Source organism: Trichoderma ghanense (genome assembly GCF_004382785.1).
Source record: "Trichoderma ghanense strain CCMA-1212 chromosome Unknown scaffold_16, whole genome shotgun sequence".
Classification (NCBI taxonomy): Eukaryota; Fungi; Ascomycota; class Sordariomycetes; order Hypocreales; family Hypocreaceae; genus Trichoderma; species Trichoderma ghanense.
Window position 1 is genome coordinate 27,589 of NW_027395679.1, and position 26,642 is coordinate 54,230.

The 26,642-nt window shown below is 49.9% G+C and overlaps 12 protein-coding genes across 12 annotated transcripts; 8 read left to right on the top strand and 4 right to left on the bottom strand.

Annotated features, from left to right (window-relative positions):
- Nucleotides 1-12: 12 nt before the first annotated feature.
- CCMA1212_009271 (uncharacterized protein) lies at nucleotides 13-913 on the top strand (the record flags this gene model as incomplete). Its single annotated transcript, XM_073706359.1, has 3 exons — nucleotides 13-175; nucleotides 240-552; nucleotides 607-913. The coding sequence occupies 3 exons, from the start codon at nucleotides 13-15 to the stop codon at nucleotides 911-913; spliced, it is 783 nt and encodes a 260-aa protein (XP_073555058.1).
- A 444-nt stretch (nucleotides 914-1,357) lies between these two features.
- On the top strand, nucleotides 1,358-2,152 carry CCMA1212_009272 (uncharacterized protein; the record flags this gene model as incomplete). Its single annotated transcript, XM_073706360.1, has 3 exons — nucleotides 1,358-1,384; nucleotides 1,442-1,707; nucleotides 1,792-2,152. The coding sequence occupies 3 exons, from the start codon at nucleotides 1,358-1,360 to the stop codon at nucleotides 2,150-2,152; spliced, it is 654 nt and encodes a 217-aa protein (XP_073555059.1).
- Nucleotides 2,153-3,029: 877 nt separating this feature from the next.
- Nucleotides 3,030-4,742, top strand: CCMA1212_009273 (uncharacterized protein; the record flags this gene model as incomplete). The annotated part of the gene is made up of 3 exons (XM_073706361.1): nucleotides 3,030-4,110; nucleotides 4,164-4,259; nucleotides 4,312-4,742. The coding sequence occupies 3 exons, from the start codon at nucleotides 3,030-3,032 to the stop codon at nucleotides 4,740-4,742; spliced, it is 1,608 nt and encodes a 535-aa protein (XP_073555060.1).
- A 1,414-nt stretch (nucleotides 4,743-6,156) lies between these two features.
- CCMA1212_009274 (uncharacterized protein) lies at nucleotides 6,157-7,083 on the top strand (the record flags this gene model as incomplete). Its single annotated transcript, XM_073706362.1, has 1 exon — nucleotides 6,157-7,083. One exon carries the CDS (start codon nucleotides 6,157-6,159, stop codon nucleotides 7,081-7,083), a length of 927 nt encoding a protein of 308 aa, XP_073555053.1.
- Nucleotides 7,084-8,964: 1,881 nt separating this feature from the next.
- Nucleotides 8,965-9,996, top strand: CCMA1212_009275 (Endochitinase 37; the record flags this gene model as incomplete). Its single annotated transcript, XM_073706363.1, has 1 exon — nucleotides 8,965-9,996. The coding sequence occupies one exon, from the start codon at nucleotides 8,965-8,967 to the stop codon at nucleotides 9,994-9,996; it is 1,032 nt and encodes a 343-aa protein (XP_073555054.1).
- Nucleotides 9,997-11,444: 1,448 nt separating this feature from the next.
- On the top strand, nucleotides 11,445-12,203 carry CCMA1212_009276 (Short chain dehydrogenase; the record flags this gene model as incomplete). The annotated part of the gene is made up of 1 exon (XM_073706364.1): nucleotides 11,445-12,203. One exon carries the CDS (start codon nucleotides 11,445-11,447, stop codon nucleotides 12,201-12,203), a length of 759 nt encoding a protein of 252 aa, XP_073555055.1.
- Nucleotides 12,204-12,552: 349 nt separating this feature from the next.
- On the bottom strand, nucleotides 12,553-14,448 carry CCMA1212_009277 (Choline transport protein; the record flags this gene model as incomplete). The annotated part of the gene is made up of 4 exons (XM_073706365.1): nucleotides 14,002-14,448; nucleotides 13,276-13,940; nucleotides 13,084-13,217; nucleotides 12,553-13,023 (listed from the first exon to the last, which is right to left on the bottom strand). Exons 1-4 carry the CDS (start codon nucleotides 14,346-14,348, stop codon nucleotides 12,553-12,555), a joined length of 1,617 nt encoding a protein of 538 aa, XP_073555056.1. The 5' UTR covers nucleotides 14,349-14,448.
- Nucleotides 14,449-15,328: 880 nt separating this feature from the next.
- On the bottom strand, nucleotides 15,329-17,156 carry CCMA1212_009278 (Choline oxidase; the record flags this gene model as incomplete). Its single annotated transcript, XM_073706366.1, has 4 exons — nucleotides 17,086-17,156; nucleotides 16,924-17,035; nucleotides 16,758-16,900; nucleotides 15,329-16,704 (listed from the first exon to the last, which is right to left on the bottom strand). The coding sequence occupies exons 2-4, from the start codon at nucleotides 17,022-17,024 to the stop codon at nucleotides 15,329-15,331; spliced, it is 1,620 nt and encodes a 539-aa protein (XP_073555013.1). The 5' UTR covers nucleotides 17,025-17,035; nucleotides 17,086-17,156.
- A 602-nt stretch (nucleotides 17,157-17,758) lies between these two features.
- Nucleotides 17,759-19,294, top strand: CCMA1212_009279 (Aldehyde dehydrogenase; the record flags this gene model as incomplete). Its single annotated transcript, XM_073706367.1, has 2 exons — nucleotides 17,759-17,921; nucleotides 17,976-19,294. 2 exons carry the CDS (start codon nucleotides 17,759-17,761, stop codon nucleotides 19,292-19,294), a joined length of 1,482 nt encoding a protein of 493 aa, XP_073555014.1.
- A 169-nt stretch (nucleotides 19,295-19,463) lies between these two features.
- On the bottom strand, nucleotides 19,464-21,521 carry CCMA1212_009280 (uncharacterized protein; the record flags this gene model as incomplete). The annotated part of the gene is given in 4 exon segments (XM_073706368.1): nucleotides 19,464-20,234; nucleotides 20,246-20,380; nucleotides 20,451-20,740; nucleotides 20,800-21,521. 4 exon segments carry the CDS (start codon nucleotides 21,506-21,508, stop codon nucleotides 19,464-19,466), a joined length of 1,905 nt encoding a protein of 634 aa, XP_073555146.1. The 5' UTR covers nucleotides 21,509-21,521.
- A 1,104-nt stretch (nucleotides 21,522-22,625) lies between these two features.
- Nucleotides 22,626-23,624, bottom strand: CCMA1212_009281 (uncharacterized protein; the record flags this gene model as incomplete). Its single annotated transcript, XM_073706369.1, has 1 exon — nucleotides 22,626-23,624. The coding sequence occupies one exon, from the start codon at nucleotides 23,622-23,624 to the stop codon at nucleotides 22,626-22,628; it is 999 nt and encodes a 332-aa protein (XP_073555145.1).
- A 1,220-nt stretch (nucleotides 23,625-24,844) lies between these two features.
- CCMA1212_009282 (Phosphatidylserine decarboxylase proenzyme 3) lies at nucleotides 24,845-26,463 on the top strand (the record flags this gene model as incomplete). The annotated part of the gene is made up of 5 exons (XM_073706370.1): nucleotides 24,845-24,900; nucleotides 24,981-25,343; nucleotides 25,414-25,492; nucleotides 25,554-25,725; nucleotides 25,790-26,463. The coding sequence occupies 5 exons, from the start codon at nucleotides 24,845-24,847 to the stop codon at nucleotides 26,461-26,463; spliced, it is 1,344 nt and encodes a 447-aa protein (XP_073555148.1).
- Between the last annotated feature and the right edge of the window lie 179 nt (nucleotides 26,464-26,642).

Genomic DNA, 26,642 nt, shown 5'->3' on the forward strand with positions numbered 1-26,642 from the left:
TAAAACAGCACCATGGGACAAGCGGCATCTGTACCAACTGACAGAACACGAAAGTTGGAAGTGATAGATGCTGGGTTCTCACGAACAGGGACTTTATCATATTCCTATGCCTTTGAAACTCTCCTTGACGGACCCGTACATCATACGGCGACCCAACTTTTTAATCGCGAAGATGGTAGGTCTAACATGCCACATTGGGCGTATGCAATTGGTCGTGTCTGCTAACGTTACGTACATAGCATACTGCAAGAAATGGAACCAGATATATAAATACCGGCGTGAGGGCAATCGGGCGCAGCTGCTGAATGCATTGGCCGACGCCTTTGCGGGCTTTGTTGGGGCAACAGACGTTACTGCGATTGACTTCATTCCAGAGCTTATGGAACTGTACCCGGAAGCAAAAGTCGTCCTTGTGACACGCGATCACACAGCTTGGTGGAAAAGCTTCAAACCAGTGGCTGATAACGCAGGCAGCAAACTCATGGGATACATCCTGATGCCGCTTCCCAGTGCTCGCTGGTTTGTCGACACAGCAAGAGGGTTCTTCGAGGCGTATGATTCAGCTCGAGCCCCCATCAGAGTAAAGTATTGGCTAATAGTCTGCAGAGCTGAAGACAGAACTGGTCGAGAATGCAACCCACTGTGGATTGAACAACATAACGAGTACGTACGTAAAATTGTCCCAAAGGAACGTCTGCTTGAGGTAGAGCTTGGATCTGGATGGGAGCCGCTTTGTAGGTTCCTAGGCAAACCAATCCCCACAGAGCCATTTCCCCATGCAAATGAGGCCGCAGCAAGGGACAGATTCGCAAAGAGGATACTCCAGAAAGCAGCAATTGCCTGGACTGGCTTATTTGCAACCCTTGGGCTGGTCTCTTACTTGGCCTGGCGCCTCCGGCGGCCGTATTCCTAGCTCCAGAGTATCACATCAAGATATTATTCCCCCATTGAGATCGTGTGTTCTCCCAGGTGATCCTTCAGTGATCCAGCTGTTCTGACACTCAAGTCAAGAATGCCTTACGTATGTGCCCAACGGGCAGCAACGCATAATATTCTGTTTTCTAATGTCCGTTCCCAATCAAATGCCTAAACATCCACCCGCGGAGGACGGCCTTATGCCGGTCAATTAGTCTCAATCGTGTTGCATTATGATTAGCCGTTGTCATAACATGTTTTGAGGGTTCATCGTGGGAGGCCGCCTCAGACAGGCGCCAGTCCACCCCATACATCTTATGTCAATCTATGAGGTAATACACTGATTGTCATTTATATCCAACAACCTCGTTGATTCGAATTGTTGCGTTTGCCTTCATTACCTAGAAGATAATGATTCAAAATACAGTATTCTCACTGCACCATGGTCTATTACGCGTTGATAAAATATGTAAGTGTGGTGCAAGCATCCCAGACGCCGAGCAACACCATCTGACCTTTGTGTTAGGCGCCGTCTGAGCCTCACTTTCGGTATATCGTAGCCGCTCCCGATCCCGAGACCATCGATGAATGGTGGCGGGTTGTGTCTGAGAAGCCGGGCGTTCAATGGAATCGACTTGCGCCCGACTACTACTCATTCAGCCATAACCCTGTCTGGGACAGCGCACCAGAATTCAATAATCGGTTGATGTACAGCTTTCTCAATGATCGCGATTTCAGGTTCACGGGTGCGTTTGCGCAGCAGCCACGGACAGACCACATCAGCGGCCAGACGTAAGTTAATTCCAGTAGTCCTTCCGTCTTTCTTTGCTTTCTTTGGTATCTCATTGTGCCGCTGACATTCTCCGGATCTTTCAGATTCTTTATTCGATCCAAATCCAGCCCGTATATCTACTGGGCGGTAAAAGACGGCCGCATCTACGCGAGCAGATTCAGTCGAACCCGCTTCCGAATCAAGATCGAGGGCGAAGTCAAGCCAAAGGTCATGATTGGCAAAGATAGCATCTCAATTACTCTCACGACTAATTCAGCCCAATATGTGAGTATCAGAAGCAATGGAGAATTGAGCGTTGAGGGAGGCGGGAGCGCCGGTGGTATACTGTTTAGCCATTTCAAAAAAGGCTTTCTCGCCGACAGTTATGAGATAGGCGATGATGTCAATGCTGCCGTGAGAAGAGTCGGCAACGATGATGGTGAAGAATGGGAGCTCGTACAATAGATGCCTGCCGGATATTGACATATTTGTTGCAACCGTTATATACACCACCTATAAGATATGGATTCTCGGCGGATACTCCGATGTAATCAGTCGATTTGTTTCCAAGCAGTGACTCTGAGATTACCATCGACGACTAGCTTTTGCCTCGGCGGGTCTAAGGAACAGACCCTTGAGTTTGTGCATTTGCACCCCGTACTATCATCATTCTGTGTACATAGCGACTGGCATTGCCCAGCTTGAGGTTCCCCCCCCCCCCCCTTCACTCTCAGTACGCAACAGAGTCAGGCATTCTTTGGCTGGACTTTCAGCTCATGCATGTGTACTATTCCAGCTCGGTAGAACGAACCTGCAGATAGCATGCTGCAGATCGACCCAAGCACTAGAAGCATTGGAGCCGTACGATTGAAAGCCTACTGTACGATGCCACGATGCTTACGGAGTAGACGGTCGACATGTCACACGCAACGTGCTGACGTGAGGCCCACTTGATTATTAGCTGCCAGAATGCAAGCTTTTACTTGGTCCACGTATCTAATGAAGGATGCAGTTGGAAAGCAGATGCACTTCAGACATCTCGCCTACGTCTATCTGGGCAGTTTCACATCTCGTCCAGTGGCCCAAACGACAGCAAAGAACCTCACTTACCTTTAAGGTCTTCATGTTGTATATCGCAGAGCTCCACAAAATATGTTTCAGTCATGCCTGGTGTACACTGGCTCATGTTCTTGTGCCTCCGATTGCAGGCTCCCTGATAACGTGGTCTTGGGTTTCCATTGTGCTTCATCATTCCCAACGGGCGAACGTCGAATTCTTGCCTCAGATTCAACAGAAAGATTACCGCTCGTTCATTATACATTCTATTTCTCAAGAATTCAATATGAGCTGGGACGTTGATAGGGGTATGGAAGTCGGGATTCATAACCGCTCCTCACCTGGTTACTCCCGCAATCTCCATTCCGATTACACTGTTGGGTGGGTTTGTGCACTACCAGGGGAGCAGAGCGCGGCATCCTTCATGCTCGATGAAACACACGACCCAGATGAGCTGGAAACCCCGCCTCATGACAGCAATTCATACATTCGTGGCAGTATCGGAAGGCACAAGGTTGTCATTGCCTGTTTGCCCATGGGCTTGACGGGAACTGTTAGCGTGGCGTCGGTTGCCACACGGATGGTAGCAACATTTGTGAACATCAAAGTCGTTCTGATGGTCGGAATTGGTGGCGGCATGCCTCAGAAGAATGTTCGGCTCGGAGATGTGGTGATCAGCTGCCCAAAAGGCAAGTCTCCTGGAGTTGTGCAGTGGGATGCTGGCAAGGCCCAGTCCGGAGGCGTGTTCCAGCGAACGGGTTCCCTGAACAAACCGCCGACGGCTATACTGGCGGCTCTCAGCAATCTCGAGTCACACGCCGTCGAGTCTCATGCCAAGGTTGATGGCTATATGAGCCGTCTGCGAGCTCGGGACGATGTCCCAAAGAGCTTCGTGAGTCCCAGTATGCTGACAGACGTGCTATACCAATCAAGCTATCGTCATGTTGAGAATCCCGTCACCGCCGGCGGGGATCACTTTGAGTCTCAGCTGAACGCCAACCCAATCGAGTGTGCTCTCTGTGACAAGACTAAGACTGTTGAGAGGGGACCGAAATTAAGGGACATTAATTTCCACTATGGTCTAATTGCCTCGGGTGACCAGGTGATCAAGGATGCTCAGGTTCGAAATAAACTTTACGATGATCTCTATAAGGACTTGAATGCAGAAGTCCTCTGTGTCGAGATGGAGGCTGCGGGGCTCATGAATGATTTCCCGTGCATCGTCATTCGGGGCATCTGCGATTACGCTGATTCACACAAGAATGATGGATGGCAAGACTACGCTGCGTGCGTTGCGGCAGCATATGCGAAAGCGCTTCTCTCGAGATTGGCACCTAGGAAGGTGGACGAAATGAAGGCAATACAAGGTACGTGCCCTTTGAAAGTGCTCTTCGGCAAAGTTGGTTAACAATTGGACCAGATCTCCTTCCGACCGGCTTTATCGAAAAGGCGAGGAGGTTCATCCTACCGTATCTGTACTCGGGTCCAAGATCCAGCAACTCAGTCAACTCTCCCAGTATGTCTCGATGCTTCTTGCCAGCATTGTACACCTTCACTGACAACATCAGCTGCGGCATTAGCAATCAATCTGGAACAGTCTCAGTTCAGGGACGACTCTTATAATCATGGCCACCAACCAACTACTACATCTCCTGTATCGTCCCAGCCTGCATATAACGGCGAGGAGCGTGTCACCAACACCCAGCCGCACCCAGAGGGCATTGCCTCTCAAATTCTCGACGATGTCTCTCAGAGGCACGCCCCTGTGGATGACGACCTTTCCAAGTCCCTGTTCATGGCATCAGAAGAGGCCACAACAGGGGCAAGGAGTCAACTGCGTCCCGATGGCGATTCAAAAGGCACAGCCGAGCATAGCAACACGAGTACGAATACTGGCAGTGTGCAAACTGAAAGGTTCCTAGGGCACGCGGTAGGCGGTAAAAAGAAGAGTGCCGTGATGAAGAGACTCATGATGGACACTGTGGGATTGATCGCTTAGTACCTAATATATATATAGTCGCCCACCATTTGGCCATGACTGGTGACATACGGACTCTCTTCCTCTCGCGTTAGTTCAGCGCAGCCTCGCGTGTACCTGATTGTCGATGTGAATAGCTGCTATGGTACAAAAGGACCGAGCTCAATGCGGAGGCTGTCATGGTTGTTTGACGACGTTCGCCAAACCTCACCTGAACTACCGCGAAGGAATTTGTACCCCCTATTGAATGAGTACATTGTGGCTTGTGTGTCTGATAAGAGAGAGAAAGTTTCTCGGACATTTGCTCACGACATCAATGTTCGTCTTTGAATCTGATGTTACTTCAATCTGAGAGTTGTAGGCGGCAGGTCCCTGGTAGGTCTTTTTGAACCATGGAGCCAAGTCACCGATGGAAGTCATTAGTCCTTCTCATGATGCATCCACTATTCATATAGGAAGTTAACACTAACAAGCAGCCGCCCATTATTTACAGGTTCTCTTTCAACGGAAGTGCAAAAGCACTAAGGCGCGTCTTGTGTACTAAAATGCCTTTTCCCGGAATCATTTAGAATGGTGGGCAATTGCAGAAAAAATATATGGGGTATCTAAACCTCAGCTCCTATACCAAGATTAAGCTCATACGCGTCTTTTGATACTGCAATACAGAGTGGCGTCAAGCATCACTCAAAGCATATCTACATAGGTACCCAAACATTTTTTGACGATGAACGCTGATTTCAGCTCTGTCGCATATGCTCTAATAAGTTGCGTTAACAAGCACTAGAACGCAGTCAGCCTTTCCTAACTTTGTCTGAGACGAAGGCAAGAGGGGTAAGTAGCCGTCATGATGCCCTGGCTTTGGGCAGTGCTCAGTCTATATCCCTTTAAATCATGTTTATTACTGTCTGCACGTGAAATGGAATCCGCCGTGCTGATTTGCGTGAACCACGCGTCTCATTTCTTCTCCTTCCCTATCCGCTATCCGGATTGTCCTGGTATTCTTATCTTGAAGGTAAGGCCGCTTCAAGTCGCTTATATTGGAACTTTTGCTGTGCGACTTGTAGGATGATGGGCAACCACTCACCCAGACGCATGAGAATCATTTTGCATATCTCGATCTTGCAACTGAAGGTCGGCAGCTTGGCTCAATGGCTTGCGCTCGGCTCTGACCACACCGCAGGCCTATTGTTACTTAAATAGAATAACAAGCATCGCCAACATGCCAAGCCTATCGGCGCCTATTGTGTCTGTATTTTCTTACTAAGGGACACTGATATGTGTGCCGTTAAGCCAGTGGTTTGAATCCTTTGTACCTAATATTAGGTATGTTTGTTTAAGTAAGCGATGTCTCACGTCAAATCGCTATAAGATGAGTGCCTGACCCCACTCGCTTCAACCTTTTTTTTCTCAATCCAACCCTCATCAGTGATCCATCATGGCCAGGTTATATGCCATTTCCGACTTGCACCTTGCATACCCTCTGAACGCGTCGGCGTGGGACCTCTTGCAACCAAAAGCTCCGGGCGCAGGCCTCATACTTGCAGGCGACATTGGCGAGTCAGCCACGCACCTGATCAATGCCTTTGAGCGTGCCAAAGCCTGTTTTACGCATGTCTTCTGGGTCCCTGGGAACCATGAGCTCTACAGTGTCTCACCTGCGATGGCCAAGCATCCCGCTGATCGCCTTCGAGGGGAAGCGAAGTACAATGCCCTGGTGGAACTGGCGCGCCAGCATGGTGTCCTAACACCCGAAGATGATTGGATGGTATGGAGACGGCCGGACGGCGTTGATGTGGTGATTGCTCTCATTTTCACATTATACGATTATTCATTTCGGCCGGCAGACATATCGCGAGAGCAGGCACTGGAGTGGGCGATGGAGGAGAACGTGTGGGCTACTGACGAGGCCCTGTTGCACCCGGATCCATATAGCTCAAGGGACGAGTGGTGTGCACTGCTATGCGACAGATGGGAGCTCAAGTTTGCCGAATACGCCAGACGATATCCAAATCTCAAATTTGTGATCGTAAACCACTGGCCGCTGCGGGAGGATCTGATTTTTATTCCCAAGATCCCGCGCTTCACTCTGTGGTGTGGAACTAAAAGGACTCGGGATTGGGCCGAAAGCGGGCATTTCGGGGCCGACTACGGAGGGGCCGAAGTGGTTGTGACTGGACATCTGCATGTCAGGCGCACTGATGTTAAAGAAGGTGTGAGGTACGAAGAGGTCAGTCTGGGATATCCACGGCACTGGGAAAAGGCACGGGACGCCGACAAAGGGGCCAATGAGTTGTTGAGAGAGATTCTACCCGGGAATGGATCGGTGGAAGAGGGCCAGCGGATCTGGCGCCCACAAGGGTAGCAAACCAACGCGGCCCGCGCCGGGAGCAATACAGCACACTGACGGATTATTCCAAAGTAACATATTATCCGGTAGCTTCAAGGTTGACAACTCTCTTTCTCATCTCAATGTGGACAAAGGTTGTCATCTAGCAGAATTGCTCAAAGAGAGCGCGGCTTCCCGTGCTCTCGGTCTACCTCGGGGCAAATATTCCTTAACGTATCACGAATGCACAAAGATGGTGAACAGAGTATAGTCGAATGACTGTAAGGAGCTTTTAATGAGACTATATAGACTGAGTCTCTCGAGGTTTTAGCTGACCGGCAGACGTTGCGGCGCAAATTGCTCACCACACACGCATGATGAATAAACCGAGGTAGTGGGTGTCGTTGTCGGTGCGTTGCGCCTGTGTTTCCTCCACGGAAGGCGATTACATCTCAGACGAAGTACTTCTCACGAAGCATAGGTTATTGTTCTTCATGTACACATGGATCTCTTTACTTCATACCAGCATAAAACCTCTAGGTACATTCACAGGTGTCCTAGCTTGCTTACGTACCTGCGGACATCGATTCCCGAAACAGGTGAAACTCCTAGGATGTCTGCGTGGTTGTTCAATTTTGGATGAGAGCAATGCGTACAACTACTTACATTGGAGTGACCTATAGGTGCGAGCTGAAAGTCCTTCAAATGACATGCTTGAAGTCATTGGCAAAGACTTACAGACATCCGTATCTGGTCACGACTCGTACAAGTAGTCACTCCGTAGACATTGCCGCCACTGGTCTCTCTAATCTGGGAATAATCGACGTGTTAAAACGTGACTTATTCCACGAGCCAGCACTTGCATATGCTCTGATCTTCCCTGCCGCCTCGGAAGAATGGGAATAGGTAGCTCACACGACCCCCTTGTAGCCGGCGCCGGCCTGGAAATCCCAAAGCGGAAGGCAACTGTGTAAACCCGGTGACTAAAAGCCTGGGCCAGTCATTCTGAGACAGACATGGCAAGGGTAAGGATACATGCGATCACATGACAAGATGCGTATGGACAGGCAGGAAAAAGTGTTCTGTGCGTGCGTAGGAATGGCAGTTCTGCTATCAGCTGTCCTATCAAGCCCATATGTTACATTTCTTGGCCAAGCAATGTAACGCTTGTACTGTACTTGCCGGTGCTTTGTGGACTACCTACATTCTGCTGCAACGTACTCCATATTCTGCAATCACTTTTAGAGAAAGCGGGGTCTCCACCGGCTGTTATCTTCCCTACTATCAGGTAATATGTGAACTTCCTACTTTAGCCATGTAATAAGCTTGGATTTGCCATTCACTTAAAGGCAATTACACATCTTCCGGACATCCTACGTTACTTTCATCTACATCAGCGGTAGTCCGCTTTACTTTCCCGTTACTTGTAGGGCTTGGTGGAGTAGTATACGGTAGATGCTACTACGTGGGGTATGGGAAGATGGAGTTTGCAACCCGACGAGAGTTATTCGGCATGATGTGAAGGGTGGGCAACCCAATAGACTTTTGCAGCTCTGGGAGGAGATGTATTCGTAGTAGACATGACATTGACGCTTGACTTCTGTGATATAATGTTTCTACTAGCAGGCACGCGGCATGACATCGCCCGAATGACCTATGGGAGCCAAATTTACCCCTGATGGAATGAGCAAGGGCTACCTACCTAGGTAGTAGTCAAAGAATACTACCTTCTCGATTTATACCCCATACTCAGCTGTGCCCAGATGCCCGCATCTTGTGGACTATAAAAACTCTCGGCTCATCGCTCAGGAAGTCAAAGCATTGGCTTAGTTGACAACGGCTTTTACCCTCATTGCTCGACAAAGGCATCTCTTTGCAACATAACATACCCAACTCGCTTTATCCTAGCACTTCACAATGACACGTCTTCTCGATGCAAGCTTTGTGCTTCTGCCCGCCATCGCATCAGCGTTGTTCGGGACTGCTTCTGCGCAAAACGCGACATGCGCAACCAAGGGGAAGCCAGCAGGCAAGGTTCTTCAGGGCTATTGGGAAAACTGGGATGGAGCAAGCAACGGTGTCCATCCCCCATTTGGCTGGACGCCTATCGAGAATCCCCAGATTCTACAAAACGGCTACAACGTGATCAATGCCGCATTTCCAGTTATTCTGTCTGATGGAACAGCACTTTGGGAGGATGGCATGGACGCCACTGTGAAAGTCGCAACGCCAGCTGAAATGTGTCAGGCAAAGGCAGCTGGCGCCACGATCCTCATGTCGATCGGAGGAGCGACGGCCGGCATAGACCTTAGCTCCAGCGCTGTCGCCGATAAGTTTGTTTCAACCATCGTTCCGATTCTGAAGCAGTACAACTTTGACGGTATCGACATTGATATTGAGACGGGCTTGACCGGCAGCGGCAGCGTTGGAACGTTGTCCACCTCACAGGCCAACTTGATCCGTATCATCGATGGGATTCTCGCGCAGATGCCTTCCAACTTCGGCTTGACCATGGCGCCGGAGACGGCGTACGTGACCGGGGGCAGCATTACCTATGGATCTATTTGGGGCTCCTATCTACCTATCATCAAGAAATACGTCGACAATGGCCGCCTGTGGTGGCTGAACATGCAGTATTACAACGGCGACATGTACGGGTGCGCTGGTGATTCATACGCTGCCGGCACAGTCGCGGGCTTCGTTGCACAAACAGACTGCTTGAACAACGGCCTTGTCATCCAAGGAACTACCTTCAAGGTTCCCTACAGCATGCAAGTCCCTGGCTTGCCTGCTCAGTCTGGTGCTGGCGGCGGTTATATGAGTCCAAGCTTGGTGGCCCAGGCCTGGGATCACTATAACGGTGCTTTGAAGGGCTTGATGACGTGGTCGATTAACTGGGACGGGTCGAAGAATTGGACCTTCAGTGATAACTTGAACGGCAGGATCTAAGTGGGCGTTGAAGCCAGAAGAGGGCCGGTACGGATGCCGATGAGTTCGTGAGAGACATTGGCTTTAACCCAAATGCCACAGTGTGCTTCACGCCCATGCTGGATGAACCATAAATGGATTGCTCTGGAGAGCATACTTGGCTATCAGTTTGGCGAGTAAGGGCCAATGGAAGGATGACCTACGGTGTATTATCTAAATGTATATAGCAGATACTGTATAGTCTCAGTATATAGATATGACTTCATGAGCAGATGATGACTGAGACGAACATCGCTTGAGGGCAGTAGCTCCACCGAGAACTCTTGTATATCAGTAAATGTACCTCTAAGTGTCGATATCGTACGATACACTTTTCTTTACGAGGCATTCGATGGTCGTGTCTAAATCAATGTCTTCTCCTTCGAGTCACTGTACAGACCCTCGCTGTACCATCTTCAAGCGGCAATACAGGCTGCCTTTTCTAGCTCAATGCAACCCCGTGGTATATACCCAACGCCTTGAAAATAGTAAGCTCCGGACTTTAGTGTTTGTTTGTGAAGCTCAGAGTGGCTGAGCCGAAATAGCTAACTCGGAAACAGCATAGCGCCGAGTGATGTTGAAAAAGGGGAATGACAGGTCGGTATAGCTTGCAGTTTACGAGGGAGTCATACCGTACTTGGTATTGTCTTTTTAAGATTAAAGAATGCTTTATTTGTGTGCCAATGCCGGCCTTCTCACAATTTGGTCGATGAGATGCATGTCCATCGAGGATGCACCCACGGTAGTTAGATATTTGGTGAAGTTTGGAATGGATGAAGAATCGCCCGAGAAGAAGCTTATCGGACAGATGTCAAAGATGTGGCAATTAAGCTCATGTTCAGCTTTCTTCCCGGCTTAGCCTCTCTCCGCACAGGGGTGACGATTCTATATCGACCCTCACACTTCTATGTTGACACTGAAATAAACAATGCCGTTACTTGGCAGACCACGTGGTGAATTGCTGCCCCTGACCCGAAGCAGCCATGAGAGTTATTCCAAGGCATAAACCTCTTGTGATATAGTTCGTGAGTAGCAGTTTTACCATTTCTTTTCCGCCGTTTCTTTCCTTCCCTTCTAGGAACATAATAAGATCTTTATGGCAATTTGAATTTGTGCTATTGGATTCTAAAATTACCAGTCGTGATCCACGTTATGTGGAGGAGCAGTTTTCCCTGTGTTACCTTGGCTTGCAGTGTTAACGTGAATTCTCAAGGGGTGAACTCCTACAAGGCAGCACACCTGATATTGATGTTAGTGACCTTGCAACCCCTCATTCTAGGTAGTAACGAAAAGACATCACTGCCCCCACAAAAAGAAGGTATAAAAGACCCCATCCCCCATGGCTCTTCCGATGCCACTTTTCTGCCTCATTGCTCACCGATATACGCGGTAGTCAAGCCTTTACAGCGAAAGGGGCCGACACGGCAAACATGGCGAGTAACAGCGCGAGTAGTGTCTATGTGATCACAGGTGGAAACAGGGGCCTCGGCCTCGGGCTTGTTAGATCGCTTCTTGCCCGTAACGACACGACGGTTATTGCAACTGTTCGCAACGGGGAAGCAGCTTCAGCTCTTACAGAAGAGACAGCAGCAACCCACAGTGGACAAGGCAGCACTCTCCTCATCGCACAGTTAGACTTCTCAACAGTCCGCACTCCTATTGCAATAAGAGATGCGTTCAAATTCGACATAGACCACATTGATGTTCTCATCAATAACGCCGGCGGCACATTCCCTATGGTCTCGGCGGCGGAGACAACCGCACACGATCTCCGGGCGGCCTTCGAAGTCAACACAATTGCCCCCCTGCTTGTGTTCCAAGCACTATGGCCACTCTTGAAAAAGTCGTTGAGACCGAAGCTCATTATGATGACATCGTCTGTTGGTAGCATTGCCGAGATGGAGCCTGTCCCTGGCGGTGCCTATGGCCCAAGTAAAGCCGCTCAAAATTGGCTCACTAGAGCCCTGCATCTTGAGACTAAGAATAGCGGTCTCATTGCAATTGCGCTTCATCCGGGCTGGGTGCAGACACGTGCGGGCCAATTCGTCGCAGATCAATGGGGATTCCCCTCTGGGCCTCCAGATACAATTGAGTCGAGTGTCGAGGAAATGCTGAAGATTATTGATGAGGCATCTGAGGAGACGTCGGGAAAGTTCATCACTCAGAAGGGTCAGATATTGAAATGGTAAAGACACTTGGGCGTAGTGACTCCTTCTCACACTTTTACTTTGCGTAGTCTTTGAAGAGTTTCAAATTCAGCAGTAATACATACTAGCAAGTGTGCACACAGATATGATGCCTGGTTGCTTATTGATGGCCTCCATCGACCCATATCTATCGTGACTTGGCAAAGTGCAATTACACGTTCTTCTATACGAGCCTCTAAGCAGAGATGCATGTAAATTTCGTATTATAGGGATGTGGTCAGTCACAGCTGCTCAACAGACGAGTAGATAGTGGGAATGAAACTGGTGGACTGGTATAGGACTGCCGTGATTCGGTCCTCTGTATACACACTTTGAAATGTAACTTATCGCATTAGTCTTTTGGCCTGACAATGGAAACCCGACTTTCCTTGGCCTTCAAATCGTCCACCTCTGCACCGACAGTGTCTGTCTTCAAGGCAGCCAACCTCCTCTCGTTCATTAAGCCGATGTTAACATGTGGGCCTATGAATTTCCCCCTTTTTGTACTGAACCATAACAACACAACAAAAGACGCTAATCCCACGAATACCACCGATACGTAATTCATATTCTCCGCGGTCACAGGCATGGACGTCGGAAAACATACTAGCACATCTAGGAAGATTGTCCATGAAACCGCGGCGGCGTTCACAATAATACCAAATCTCCCGAGGTTGAAGTATCGTTTTGGCAGAACCCTTTCGCGGCCCCGGTACAGAAGGATAGCTTGTGGAATAACACAGGAAGTCTGCGTGAACATGATCGTAGCACTGACCATAGCGGAAAAGGCTGTGGTCGAGCCCAAGAATATCAATCCGTACAGCTAGGTGGTGACTGGTCAGTTACTGCTATGATATCCGGGTGCTTTGGGTTTGTTGATTACCGAAACGCAACTGGCAGTGAGGACCATGGCATTTGCGGGCATGTGAAACTTCGGATGCACGCGCATCCATAATTTGGAGAAGGGCAATGCACCATCGCGAGACACAGCCCACAGCGTACGAGAACAGGTCGTGCCTATACTCCGTTTAACATTGTATCAGTGAGCATGTGTGTTGTCGGACGCGTTACTTACCGACTCCCACTAAACAACCAAAGAGACAAAAGGCGAAAGCAGCTAGCAAGATCGAAGCGGCGACGTACGATCCTGTCCCTTGATGGTATATCTCGATCAGTGGCAGACCGGCTATCTTTTCGAGCACGGCATTGACATCCGAGATCGAGTATATGAGAGATATAGTGAATGGAAATGCGGTGAGTAGGCCCACGACTAGTGGGTAGAGGATTGCTTTTGGTACATTCCGGGATGGGTTTGCAATCTCTTCGCACAGATGCGCTCCGCAGTCGCTTCCAAGGAATCCGTAGACGGAGTTGCTGATGGCTAGCATAAAAGAGAATCCCTGGCTTGGCCATCCGCTTTGACTAACGGTATCGGCAAAAATGAAAGATGCCGGAGCGTGATGGTGTCGGGCAACGACGAAGAGGGTGGTTGTAGTAGCCGCAAGCGTAGCGACAGACAAGAGGAAAATGAATTGGTTGAAATGGGGTAGCCACCTAGAGCCCAGAACATTCAGGGCTGTAGCAAGCCATATGAGAGCGACATAGATGAGATACTGCTGCCAATGTTGCGGTTGGAAGTTCGGATACCAAACTGTGACAATCTCCAGTATCATGGAAGAGTTGAAGTTGGCGACAGAACCTGATGCTAGCCACCATCCGATTATACTCATCCATCCATTGCTTAGGACCTCCCTCATTAGCATATCACTATCCAAAGTAAGAAGCAGTGCGCCTAGCTTACATGAAAGACCCAAATGCTTTGTATCTGTCACTTGCAATCATAAACGTCCAGTAATACTGAGCGCCTGCGACGGGATACGCAGATGCCAGCTCTGCCATGCCGGCAGATACGATGAGAGTCATGACCCCAGCAATCGGGAGGGCCCATAAGGCTCCGGCGGCCGAGGCCTCGGCCAATCCAATTCCGATTGACGATCCAGTTCCCAGCCACGTACAAGTGAGAGTGAACGAAAGGGCTCCGAGTGACCAAGGGGAAAATCGTCGGGGCATCTCTTGCGAATAACCCGCCGCTTCGAGCTCTAGATCGTCCATGCCCATGGCATGATCGGGGTCTTTCTTCTTCCACATGTCGACGAGGCATAAAAAAAAGGACGGTAGCTTTGGTAAAGTCAATACTGCCAAAGAGCAGCCGATTGATACAACGTTTTAGATGCCAAAGAGCGCGTGGAAGCAGGGAACACGGGACTAATAAACGTAGATTCCGAGATGGCAGCGCGTGTCCCTCTGCCCGCCGACAAATGTAGGTGCTACATACAACCGTCTGCGCATTTACCTGCTCTTTGTGTACTCGTCGCACGGGGACAGAATTCCTCCCTCACGCACGGGATGGCTTGGTACCGTGCGAGCCGCAGAAGCTTTCAGTAATGTTAATTGCTTGTGGAAGGATAAAAAAGATAGACGAGTATTCACCCTATTCGGTAAATTGAAAGCCTTCCGTTAGTAGGTACAGTGGTTTTGCCCTTTCTTGGTTAATGAGAGCCAGTCTTGTTTTAAATTTGATTCACTCGCTCGAGTCGTTGGTTGACTTATACCGGCTATGGTACCCAGCTTGCTGTCGTGCTACCCAATTGAGTCGCATCGACTTGCCGCCTGTTCCCCTCTGAATGTCTTTCCCCGCAGGACTGTGCTCAGGGGCTCAGGCATTATGTGACAACCAACATACGGAGACTATCAGCTCGTGGCGAAGCTTGGCGACTTCTACGTAGCTCGGTATTATTGGGCCAAGACGTTTTTGCTCAACAATGTCTACCAACACATGGGCATGCCCTTATCGGAATTCCGCGGAGTATACATGCAATGTGGCAGATGAGGGTGTATCATGACGCCCGAGCCCTGATGATCACCTTGGTCAGTGTGCATACCCCCGGGCCATGTACTGATCGCTGAGCCCAGGCAAAGCAGGGGAGGGCAGCTCAGTGAGCAGCGCGTAATGTCCGATCAAATGTTTATTTGCGTTGCAATAAGACAGTTAAAACAAGGAATGAATGCGTGAGCTTCCAGAGGCGTCAGACCCTTGCTTTCAATGCTATCGGTACGACATCTGGACACTACAGCCTAGACTTGGAACCATGCCACCCTGCATCCTCTGCTATCAATTCAGCCGCCCGTTCGCCAACCGCCAGCACAGTGAGCATCAAATTCACCGTTATCATAGTAGGAAATACCCCAGCGTCTGCAATTCGAAGATTATTCACCCCCCTGACACGGAGGCGAGAATCAACCACAGCCTCGGGATCATTGAGAACGTCTCCCATCTTTGTAGTGCAAGCCGGGTGAAACATGGTCTGGGAGGCCGCACGAGCGTATCTGTTCAAGTCCGCGTCTGATGTTATGTGAGCTCCAGGTGCCACCTCGTGCTTGATCCAGCTCCTCAGAGGCTCAGACGCAGCCATCTTCCTAACGGCCTTGATACCAACGACCAGAACATCTGCGTCGTAGCCGTCGGGATCCTCAAAATATCTGAAATCAATGGCTGGCTTCTCTTGCGGGTCCTTCGACTGCAAGTACACACTGCCTCGGGTCTGCGTGCGTAATACGACTGGCAGGATAATGAACGGATGTTTGGGTTTCTCATACCCATTTGGCGTCATATCATCGTTGAGCTGCCACATGTGTAGGAGGATATCCGGGATGTTTCCATCGTCGCCCGCCCAGTTGTAAGGCTTATGTCGCAGAAATGCCAGCACGTCTGAGTGCGTTGCTGTATCTTTGGGGACCTCATCGTGGAGCTCGAATTGTACAAGAGTGCAAGGGTGGTCTTGCAGATTCTCTCCAACCCCCGGTATATCCTTTACCACCGGGATGTTGACCGATTCCAGGCGTCCTCGAGGGCCGAGTCCAGAGAGCAGCATCAGTCGTGGCGTATCGATGGCTCCGGCGCAAAGAATAATCTCAGCCGCAGCACAGACGACATGTCTTCGTCCGTCCTTTGTCGTCACATCAACGCTGGTCGCGGTATCGCCTTCGAGATTAACGCGACTAACCCATGCATTTGTCAATATGGTGAGATTCGGCCGTTTCTCATCCCCACGAAGAATAGGATGAATGTAAGATACGCTGGCGCTGCCCCGCCAACCATTTTCCGGATTGTAGGATAAAGGAGTCCACCCGGCCCCCTCTGTGAGCCCCGAGCTGGAATTGATGCCCTTGTTGAAGTCCTTCACGAGTGGCAATCCAAGAGCACGGTGCGCTGAAAGAATCCAATCCTTGCTCAGCTGATTCCGGTCTCGAGGATGGGCGCTCGGGTAGGTGATGACGCGTAGTTGCTGATGCAGTCGTTTGAAAGTGTCAAAAGACCACCCGTTGCACCCTAGCCTTTCCCACGTGTATGCGTCGTACTCCGGCGTACGAAAGGAAACCATGTCATTATGGCTAGAGCAGCCACCCAAGATCTTTGCTCGAGAGTGGAGGATATTGCTGTTTCCTTTTTGCAATGAGTCGTGGTTGAAGACAAATACTGGGATTCTGAATACATACCGTTCGGTTGTTCAACACTGGTATAAGCATAATCCAAATCAGTGCCTTGCATTTTGAACCTGTCTTTGAGGATGAGAGCTCGGCTATCGCCCACATCGCTAGGTCCACCTTCAATCACAAGAATATTCTTGTGTGGTAAGTAGCTGGAAAGGCGACTTGCAATAACACAGCCAGCGGTTCCGCCGCCGACAATGATGTAGTCGAATTGACCAGCGGCGCCGGTGGGAAGTTGATCGGTAGTAGCCATATTTTACCAGGGAAGAACATTTTGACGCGAGCTGTCACCCCCTGCGCTCTCTTTCCGTGGTTCGAAGAGGCCATTTCGCACCAGAATACGTGACCGGGTAGCGGCTGAGCTTTTTGTATATGTAGCCGGTCTTGCGGCCATAGCCATCTGGCCTGGCTGTGTTACTTCCACCCGATTCTAAATGGAGTGACTACTCCGCTTGGAATGGAACGCGCCTTGACAGAGAAGAGAAATCAGTTTTCACATTTTCCATTTCAATCATCCTTCCGTAAAGCTACATGAGTTCACCCCACTGAGCCTTCGCTGGCGCTTTACGGCTAGACGCTACACCCATCGTTTGAAACAATATGCAATGGAGCTCATGCGAGGTCTTTCTTTATCTCTAAAGAGTAAAGTGAAGCGAGCTTGGCCTCCATTGATCTGAACTGGCCAAGGTGTCCCATTTGGAGGCAAGTAAGAAATTTCCGCTATAGGCAATTCGAGAGGTGGCTGTTGGTTGGGCAGCAGCAGTACGCTTGATTTACTAATTTAGGACATTCTGGCAGTCTGGTGGGACACGGCAACTGCATACATCGAGTTTGCGGAGGTTCAAGCGTGTCATTGTATGCAGAGTTTGATGCAGCGATTCAAAGCATCTTAGATTGCAATAGTAGTATTTAGATCGAGTAGAATCTCCGTCACCATCGTAACTATAGATCGGTTAAACAACCTAGGAGCCTTTCCAAGTCGCGCGAAACGACAGCTCATCATTGCCATGTTAACGCAGACCATCGTAACCCCAGTCATCACCTACACTCAGCCACTGGGCTTGTTTATCGATGGTCAGTGGGTCGAGGGTATCCAAGGGAAAAAATTCGATACCATCAATCCCACAACAGAGCAGCCAATTGTAGCCGTTCACGAGGCCGGCCTAGAAGGTTAGCAACGGAATTCAAGGAGCCATGGCGTGGGCAATCGCTTACACTCATTAGATGTTGACCTTGCCGTCAAGGCAGCGCGCAAAGCCTTCACTGGTATTTGGTCAAGAACGTCTCCTACAGCTCGTGGCAAGATCCTTGTAAGGCTGGCAGATCTCTTCGAAGAACACTCCGACACCCTGGCAGCCATCGAATCCCTAGACAATGGAAAAGCGCTGTCCATGTCCAGAGTCGACGTCCAGATAGCGGCCGATACCTTGAGATATTATGGTGGCTGGGCGGACAAGATCAATGGCAGAACAATCGACACCGACGTCGACCACTTCACTTACACAAGGCATGAGCCTATTGGCGTTTGCGGTCAGATTATCCCCTGGAATTTCCCGCTGGTTTCTCTAAGCATGAAGATCGGCCCGGCCCTTGCATGCGGGAACACTGTTGTCATGAAGACTGCAGAGCAGACCCCTCTATCTGGCTTATACGCAGCAACCTTGATGCAAAAGGCAGGACTTCCCGCTGGCGTTGTGAATATCCTCTCTGGTTTCGGTAAGACGGCGGGTGCAGCCATTGCGGCTCATACAGACATTGACAAAATCGCCTTTACTGGTTCGACTGCTGTGGGCCGAAGCATATTACAAGCTGCAGCCGAATCGAATATGAAGAAGCTAACGCTAGAACTTGGTGGCAAGTCGGCCAATATTGTGTTCAACGACGCTGATGTGGAAGAAGCAGTCACATGGGCCCATCTAGGCATATTCTGGAACCATGGGCAAGTGTGTTGTGCCGGATCGAGGATTTACGTCCAATCGGGGATATATGACGACTTTGTCAAAGCATTCAAGGCTCGAGCGTCTGCAGCCGTTATTGGTGACCCGTTCGACCAGGACACTTTCCAGGGTCCTCAAATCAGCAAAGTCCAGTTTGATCGCATCATGGCCTTCATTCAATCTGGGAGAGACGACGGCGCAAAAGTGGAGATTGGTGGTGAACGTCACGGCACCAAGGGTTACTTTATCCAGCCGACAATCTTCTTAAACGTCAGTCGCGATATGAAGATCATGCGAGAGGAAATATTCGGCCCCGTCTGTGTCATTTGCAAGTTTGATACCGAGCAGGAAGTAATTGAGCTGGCCAATGACTCCAACTACGGGCTCGCTGCCGCATTGCATACTACCGACATGAATACGACAATTCGTGTTTCCAACGAGCTGAAGGCTGGGACCGTGTGGGTCAACACGTATAACTCACTAAGCTACCAAGTCCCGTTTGGTGGATTCAAAGAATCTGGTATGGGTCGGGAAATGGGCGAGTATGCTCTGAGCGACTACACCCAGGTCAAGTCGGTCCGCATAAAGTTGAAGAGTAATCTGTGAGGGGGGCCTGCCATTGAGCGTCACAAACTGATGGCCGCCATCTGAACTGCTACAGAAGGCCACATGGCTCGGGGAGGTTTGCAGCGTCTTACATGTCAACCACGGATGATAACTCGTGTATTGCGTGCCCGTGCTCGGTGGCTATCAGATAGATGCCTAGAACCACCGTTCACCCAAAGAGAAACTCTGACGCATTGGGCTTCCTCGGTTCTATCAGGCTCCCCCACCAAATGCTGAAGGCGTTGTTTCGGGCGTCCCTTTGTGACCAGATCTCTTCCAAAAGATCTGATGCTTCCATGAACATACTGTATCTCGACTTTTTATGCCACCCTTCACAGTATTCTTTTGCAAACTTCCGTGAATAAGCCCCGGTCGCTTCTGCGCCGGCCAGGAATATCGGGATCAAGAACTGCTTCTGAAGGCTCGATTCTGGCCTGCAGCATCGCGCGCTGTCTAACACTTGCCTCGAAAGCGATGAGACTTGAGCCATTGGAGCGTCGCCGGCTCTGTCCCACTTGAAGACGCGGCAGATGTACAGTAACAGAGCATATTTCCAAGTATTGCTCGCATGATAGTAATCATAAGCGTTCTGAACAGTTTCCTCGTCAGCACACGCGCCATACATATTGCATCCCTCGTCGGAGTATTCTTGTATGCATTGCTCCAGTTCTCTGACTCGGCTGATATCGAAAGTCGCATATCTTAAGCCGGAAATTTGTTCCTTTTCACAAGCCAATTGAAGTAGCTCTCGAAAGTATTGAAATAACTGTCGTGGTACTCCGGATATGGTGAAGATGTTCCAAGAATTATCGTCGCAAGACAGCACGAAATCATAGTACGATGGTGGAAATACGGGCTGCGATCGAGAGATGAGGGAGATGCTGCAATCCCACCTGCAGCATAATTCTCTATTAGTGCCGCTTTCTGCTGAGGACAGAACCTATTCGTTACTTGCCAAACAAACATGGCAATCTGCGCCTGAAATCGCGAGGAGCACGCAACAGCGTTTACCCCACCGAGTGCTTCCAGCTTCTGGAAAGCATCATTGAGGCGCGTATGCCAAGGTCCGGCGGCAGAGGTAAGAGTCTGGAGCAAGATGATTAAAGGGTGGCAAAAGCTTTATGGGAACAGGAGGAGTGTATAGGCGCAAACTTACATCTAGCGCAAAGAGGACTAAGATGGTATCAACAACGAAGTGTTTCGTGGAATCCCCGGCGAACATCAGCTCGATTGTGCTTTGGTTATTCGCAGAATATCTGTACGATGCTATCTGCTGATCCGCCAAGTCTTTGCACGCCCAATCGCCTAAGCGGCTAACGTGTTGTATGGAGAAGGCAAGGAGGGCATGGAATAGGTATTGAGGCCCCTGAGATGGATCCGCAGTGCAACGGAACGGGTTCGCCGAAAAGTCAAACGTCAGAGGGAGAGTACACAGTTCAGCGTCGTCTGGACAGAACCCACATGTCAGCTCACGGGGACGGCATCGGAATGAAGCGCTCACTCACAGAAAGCGAGAAGCCCAGATGATCCAACGGCAGGCTGAAGAGTCAGCGGGGTGGAGTATGCTTCGTCGTAAACTTCAATCAACGGAGCTAATGGGTCGTTGTCCCCTATGAAATCGGTGGTTTCCTTCCATCCAAGGCTAGATGATCCCAAGATAAGGGGAACGGCAGATGGAATCTCATGACTGTCTGGCCAAGTCTGGTGACCATGCGTGTCGACGCTATCTGAAGGAGCATTAAGACCCGCAAAGGGATGAAAGTCATATGTGTCTTGCACCGCCATTCCACCGTGCGGCTGTAATTCTACGAACACGCTGGGCTGGCTTGACTCTGCTTGGGTGACCATTTGTCGACTGTCAAGTGGTGCTTTGGGTCCTGATTTGGACTTCCACTGTTGTCCGAATCCCCTGGCTTCAACTCTACTCCTTTTCGGCGGCCGTCCTTGCTTGAATATAAAGGTGTGGTTCGTTGGTGTTGTAGATTCCCACGCAGTGTTCGAAGCGTCGATACTGATAGAGCGGCCTTTCTGTTTTCCCCGAGATGTGACGCCTGTGAGCCACTGGAGCGCCCTTGGATATCCTTGACAGTGCTCCGATGACTCCGCGCAAGTATCGCACCGATGCTTTGTTCGATCACAGGATCGCTGGGATGCCGAGCAATTGAAACAGTCGACTGCCTCGCGTCGCCTAGCAGCTGGGGCAGACAGTTCCATGCTGATCCGTACGCTACAGCCGTGAGGTTGGGAGAAATATGGCAATGTAAGGTTGGTACCGAATAGTTCTACCGGAAATGGATGGAATCAATGACCCCTAGGGCCTAGGAGCAAAAGCTGTGGTTGATTCGTGGATGCGGATTGCGGACCGCTACCTTCACTGAGTCAATATCGTTGCTTTCTTCTCGAACGGCTGAGGCCAAGTATTTTTGAATCTTATCAATGCCCACGGACCACGTGCCGTAAGCCATTCAATGCAAGGCGCCCGATCTTATTTTACCACCGGATTCGTTATGTTCCACACTGACATCCAGTCGCAACTATCCGACCCGAAGTCGTACAGGTAACAACCTACAACCAATCTCCAAACGTGACAACCATCCATGAATCCAGACTTCCCCGCACTTGAAGGGGGGTGGGGGAAGTTCGGGTGTTGGATCGGCCTTTCTATGCGAGAAACGATAGGCTTAATATCTCTTTGTTGGCCCGACCTCACAAGAGATAGGATAGCTACTCAGGCAATCATGGTCCCAGCGAGCATTGATCATGCTTTTCAGGGCTGGGCGGTCTACGTTAGAGATTCCGCTCAGAAGAAACCAGAGTACAAATTCAAGTCAGATAATACTGCAAAGGACTAAATGGTTGCTATCCTCAACTAGAAATGGTGCCTCTATGGACTCCCGCGATTTCTCAAACTGATATGTAATAAACAACAAACTTTGTCAAATTCACGAGAAGCAATGCGATTGTGAAAAGCTCCACCTTCAAAGGAGACTCCTACTTCGAGTAGTGTATTTCGTACCGACGGCACCACTACGTACCGAAAGACAGACTTGGATGCCCTGGGGAAACAAAGCAATCTTGAAGCTCACCCTGATGGACAAGAATTGCTTCTCGTTCTCCACGTATCCGATTACAGTACTCGTAGTGGGGGATGCTATCCAGCTATCCAGCGGCTCCACCTGTTCTTCGGAAATTCCGCCATAGCCTGTACTGCATTCTTGACAAGGTGACATTTCCTATCTCAGCTGGTAATACACTACTGTAGAGATCTAAGACAGGGTAGAAGGAAGATCGGAATGCGTGAGATAGATGGAATATATCCGTACATGAGGAGTCAAACGGAAGACGGCAACTCAATGTCTACAATCCACGGCAGTCGATCTAACCTTTCTTGTCCCATGACAGCTGCATTGATGAACAAAGTCTTTCGGCCTTCTACAAATGTGGACTGATCGCCAAAGTGACTTGTCTCACAGTATCCACGCTCCCTGTGGGCGGCGATTCTCTCTTCCCTCGCTTTTCTTTCCTGTGGCGACTCAAAGTTGGATCCCTTGAAGCTTGCCATGTTTTCAATGACACGAGATTTGTCGTTATCAATATCCGTGAAATGCGAGGGTGCGTCTGATATGACGGTCCTCCAAGCAACAAGCTTTGCACCCCACCCATCATGAGCGTGTCCGAAGCAGTGTATTCGAGGCTGAGCTTTTGCTACGGCTGCAAAAAGTTGAGGGCATCCGATCCTCTTCTTATTCTCCGAAAGGTCCAGAACCCCGTGGGGTGGCCCGTGTGTTACAGCGACATCGATCGCTTCGGTGATGCCGAAATCATGAACACCGTTGTACTGGAAGCCCCAATCGCTGGACGATATATTCGTTGGGGTGTATGGGCTTGCATAGAGATGTAAACGGGCACCGTTTCTAAGATTAAATCGATGCGTTCCTTCATCAAGAAACACTATGTCCTTTTTCCTCTGTTGTTGTAGAAACTCTCGAGCCGCCCCATAGTCGCCATACTCCCTTTTGACCAGTGCATCATCGATGGGCTCTGACGACAAGTTGACGGCTTCGGAGATCTTCCTTTCGAGAACTGGTATATCGAGCGAAAAGTCATGGTTTCCGGCGATGACGATCTTGAGGGGAGCGTTGATCCCCTCGATCAATTGGACGGCTGCTCGAAACTCATCCAGCCTGGAGTGCTGAGTCAAGTCGCCGCAATGAATGGCCACATCGACCGGCGTCTTGATCTCCACTGGCAGCTGCAAGCCATGTGTGTCCGAAATTATGAGAAGCCTGGTCTGGATACCACGAGATGATACCGGCTGCGCGGGCGCCATTTTTCTCCAGGCACGGGACGACGTCTGCATAGGTAGGTAGGCTCGAAATCGAACAAGGTCTTTAACAAGATTCCGAGTGTTGGGACAGATTCTTAAAGGGGGGTTCCTGAATTTATATCGTTCCAGGCGGGTGGCGCTGATACACTAACGCAAAGTCTAGTCAGTGCCACAAGGCACATGTTGCGATGCGCTGCCTTCATCATTTCCCTTGAGCAAGTCAAGTAATGTGGAAGATCCAGGTGCTCTCATCTGTGCGATACGTACCTAAGAAGCCGAGATTGACACTCCCGGGATCCATGTAATGCTTGCGACCAAGACCGCCAACCGAGACTCGCACGATCCAGCGGGCACATTGTCCCATCTGCATAGATAGGTACCTAGTAGTGCTGTGTACCTACGGTGGCATTTTCGGTGGCTGTGTTAGACTTCGCACAAATGATGCTTCCCGGTTTATCCCACCTCAGGTACCTACCTGGTCGCTACGGTCAAGACACAAGAAGACACAAGGTACTGTAGGTAGTTGAGGTAGGCAGTCGCAGCAATCTAGGTACCTAGGTAGGTTTGAGGCGGAGATGGTTACGCTACATACATCTGGAAATACCCTTGATGCCAACTGGCAAACATGTCGATATTGGCCCAGCTTACAAGCCAAGTGCTTTCAGACATACTATATCAAGCGGAAACAAAGTGAGGACGTCTAGGCATACATATCTGCTTTATGTAACCACAGAGAAAGTTCCTCAAGACTCTTTACTCTATACTACCTACCTATATATCATGCTCGGGATTCGGGAGCTTAGTGCGCGGATTGGCGATATCCACAAAAGGAAAAACAACTCTTTGCCAGTTTGCCAGAGACATAGCCAGCTGAATTCGGCGTAGAATCGCATGCCTGACGCTAGATGTCTTCCATTTTGCCATCCCATATAGCGGGCAAGCGGGAACTCGGCAGCCTAGCGGCTGATCATTTTAATGCTCCAGTAATAGATCTTGGTCTCAACTATGTATAGTTGGTTAATTCTCACATCACGATTGCATCATTGCTGTCGTAAGACCAGCTTTAACAGAAATGCCGTCTTCAACCTTTCATTAAATCCTTAGAGTATAAAAGCTATACATCGCAAAGTAAATCTAGCTTGTAATGCAAAAACCACTGTTGCTCGACTTCGTGCGTCATTTTCTAGCCCTCACACGAGCAATCGTCTATTTACCTAGTCACAATGGTTTGGCAACACGGTGACCACCATGATATTCCACGCCAATGGCGCGTTTACAAGTATGACATGCATCTCCACGCCATTCACTCACCTGCATTCAAACGAACATTGCAATCTCACACAATTTTGCATCATCTAGACCTGGCGCTTGGCTTCCGGCTGATCACCGTGTTCATCGCGAATATCTTCGTCGCGTGACAGACCATGTCGACAAGCACCCCAATGAAAAGCTGACGCCAGCGCTGCAAGAGCTCAAGGAACTGATCGAGAGCAACTCAAGAATTTACATGTACTTCACTCAAATGTTCGAAGAAATTCCAAACAAGCCACCGTACTGGCGCGATCCCACCGGCACCAAGCAAATCCGCGACTATCAACATATGCTTCAGGTACTCAATCACGTTGTCACGAGAGCTCCGGAGTGGACAGACGCGGCTGAAAGCGCTGGTGTCGTGGGCGTGCCCTTTTGTGCGATCCTCGACTACCCCATGGGTACGGCAAGGTGCGTAAACGCGAACACCAAATTGTTGCGAGCTCAAGTATCAATGAAGTGCTAATCTCTCCCTTTCCAGCGGCCACGCTGCATTCCTGGATCCAGACGTAAACAAAGCGATCAAGAAAGTCCTTAACGAATGGGGAAAATATCTTCAGGTAAGTGGAAGCCACAGCGCTCTCTACGTTGCGCCCTAGTATACTGAGAATTGAACTGCAGTCCCCAGAATCAGCAGAGGCTTTGGGAGATCACAAACTTGGGTGGTTCGGCGAAACCGGCCGAAATGATCTTATGGAAGTTGCCAATGCTCCGTACAAGTCGTCCATGAAGTTCGAAGAGATGTATGTCTGTGACCCAAGCGCCAAACACCACGGATACAAGTCCTGGGATGGTAAGTATTCGTTCAGAGCAGAGGTCGAGCCACACCACAAACTCGCTGACAACAACACTCGCAGACTTCTTCACTCGAAAGGTTCATGATAAAGCGAGGCCTGTCGCATCCCCGGAAGACGATAACGTCATCGCGAATGCATGTGAATCCAAAGTGTTCAACATCCAGCGAGGTGCCCAGCTGCGAGATCGCTTCTTCGCCAAAGGCCAACCCTACTCCGTCCTGGATATGCTTGGGCACGATCCGCTCGCACAGCACTTTGCCGGTGCAACGGTCTATCAGGCCTTCTTATCTGCGCTCTCATATCACCGCTGGCACGCTCCTGTCTCGGGAACCATTCGACGCGCATTCGTCCAGGACGGTACCTACTTTAGCGAGCCATTGTTCGAAGGCGTTGGCGATCCTTCTAATACAGACATTGATACCGGTGGCATTTCGGTCGGCCAGGGTTACCTCTCCTCGATGGCCGCCCGAGGCATCATCTTTATCGACGCCGACAATCCGGCCATTGGTTTGATGGCTTTTATTGCCATCGGTATGGATGAGGTTAGCTCTATCGACATCACCGTCAAGGAAGGGCAGCATGTCAAGAAAGGCGACCAGCTAGGCATGTTTCACTTTGGCGGTTCGACTCATTGCCTGTTGTTTCGCAAGGGAGTCAAAGTCTCTGGTTTCCCCGAGGTGGGCAGAAAGGAAAATGTGCCTGTCCGTGGTAGGCTTGCAGTCGTCACGCCTTAGAAGGCACGTCGGAGGAAAACCATTGGCTGAATATCCTGTGGTCCAGCGACTGCACATAGATATGAATCGCATACACCTGTTCGACCATCTCGATCTTCCATCGACTGCTCAGTGGCTCGACATCTAAAGACATATCTGGCAGAATCCATCACATGAGCGAGTGAGTGTCTGCCACTTGG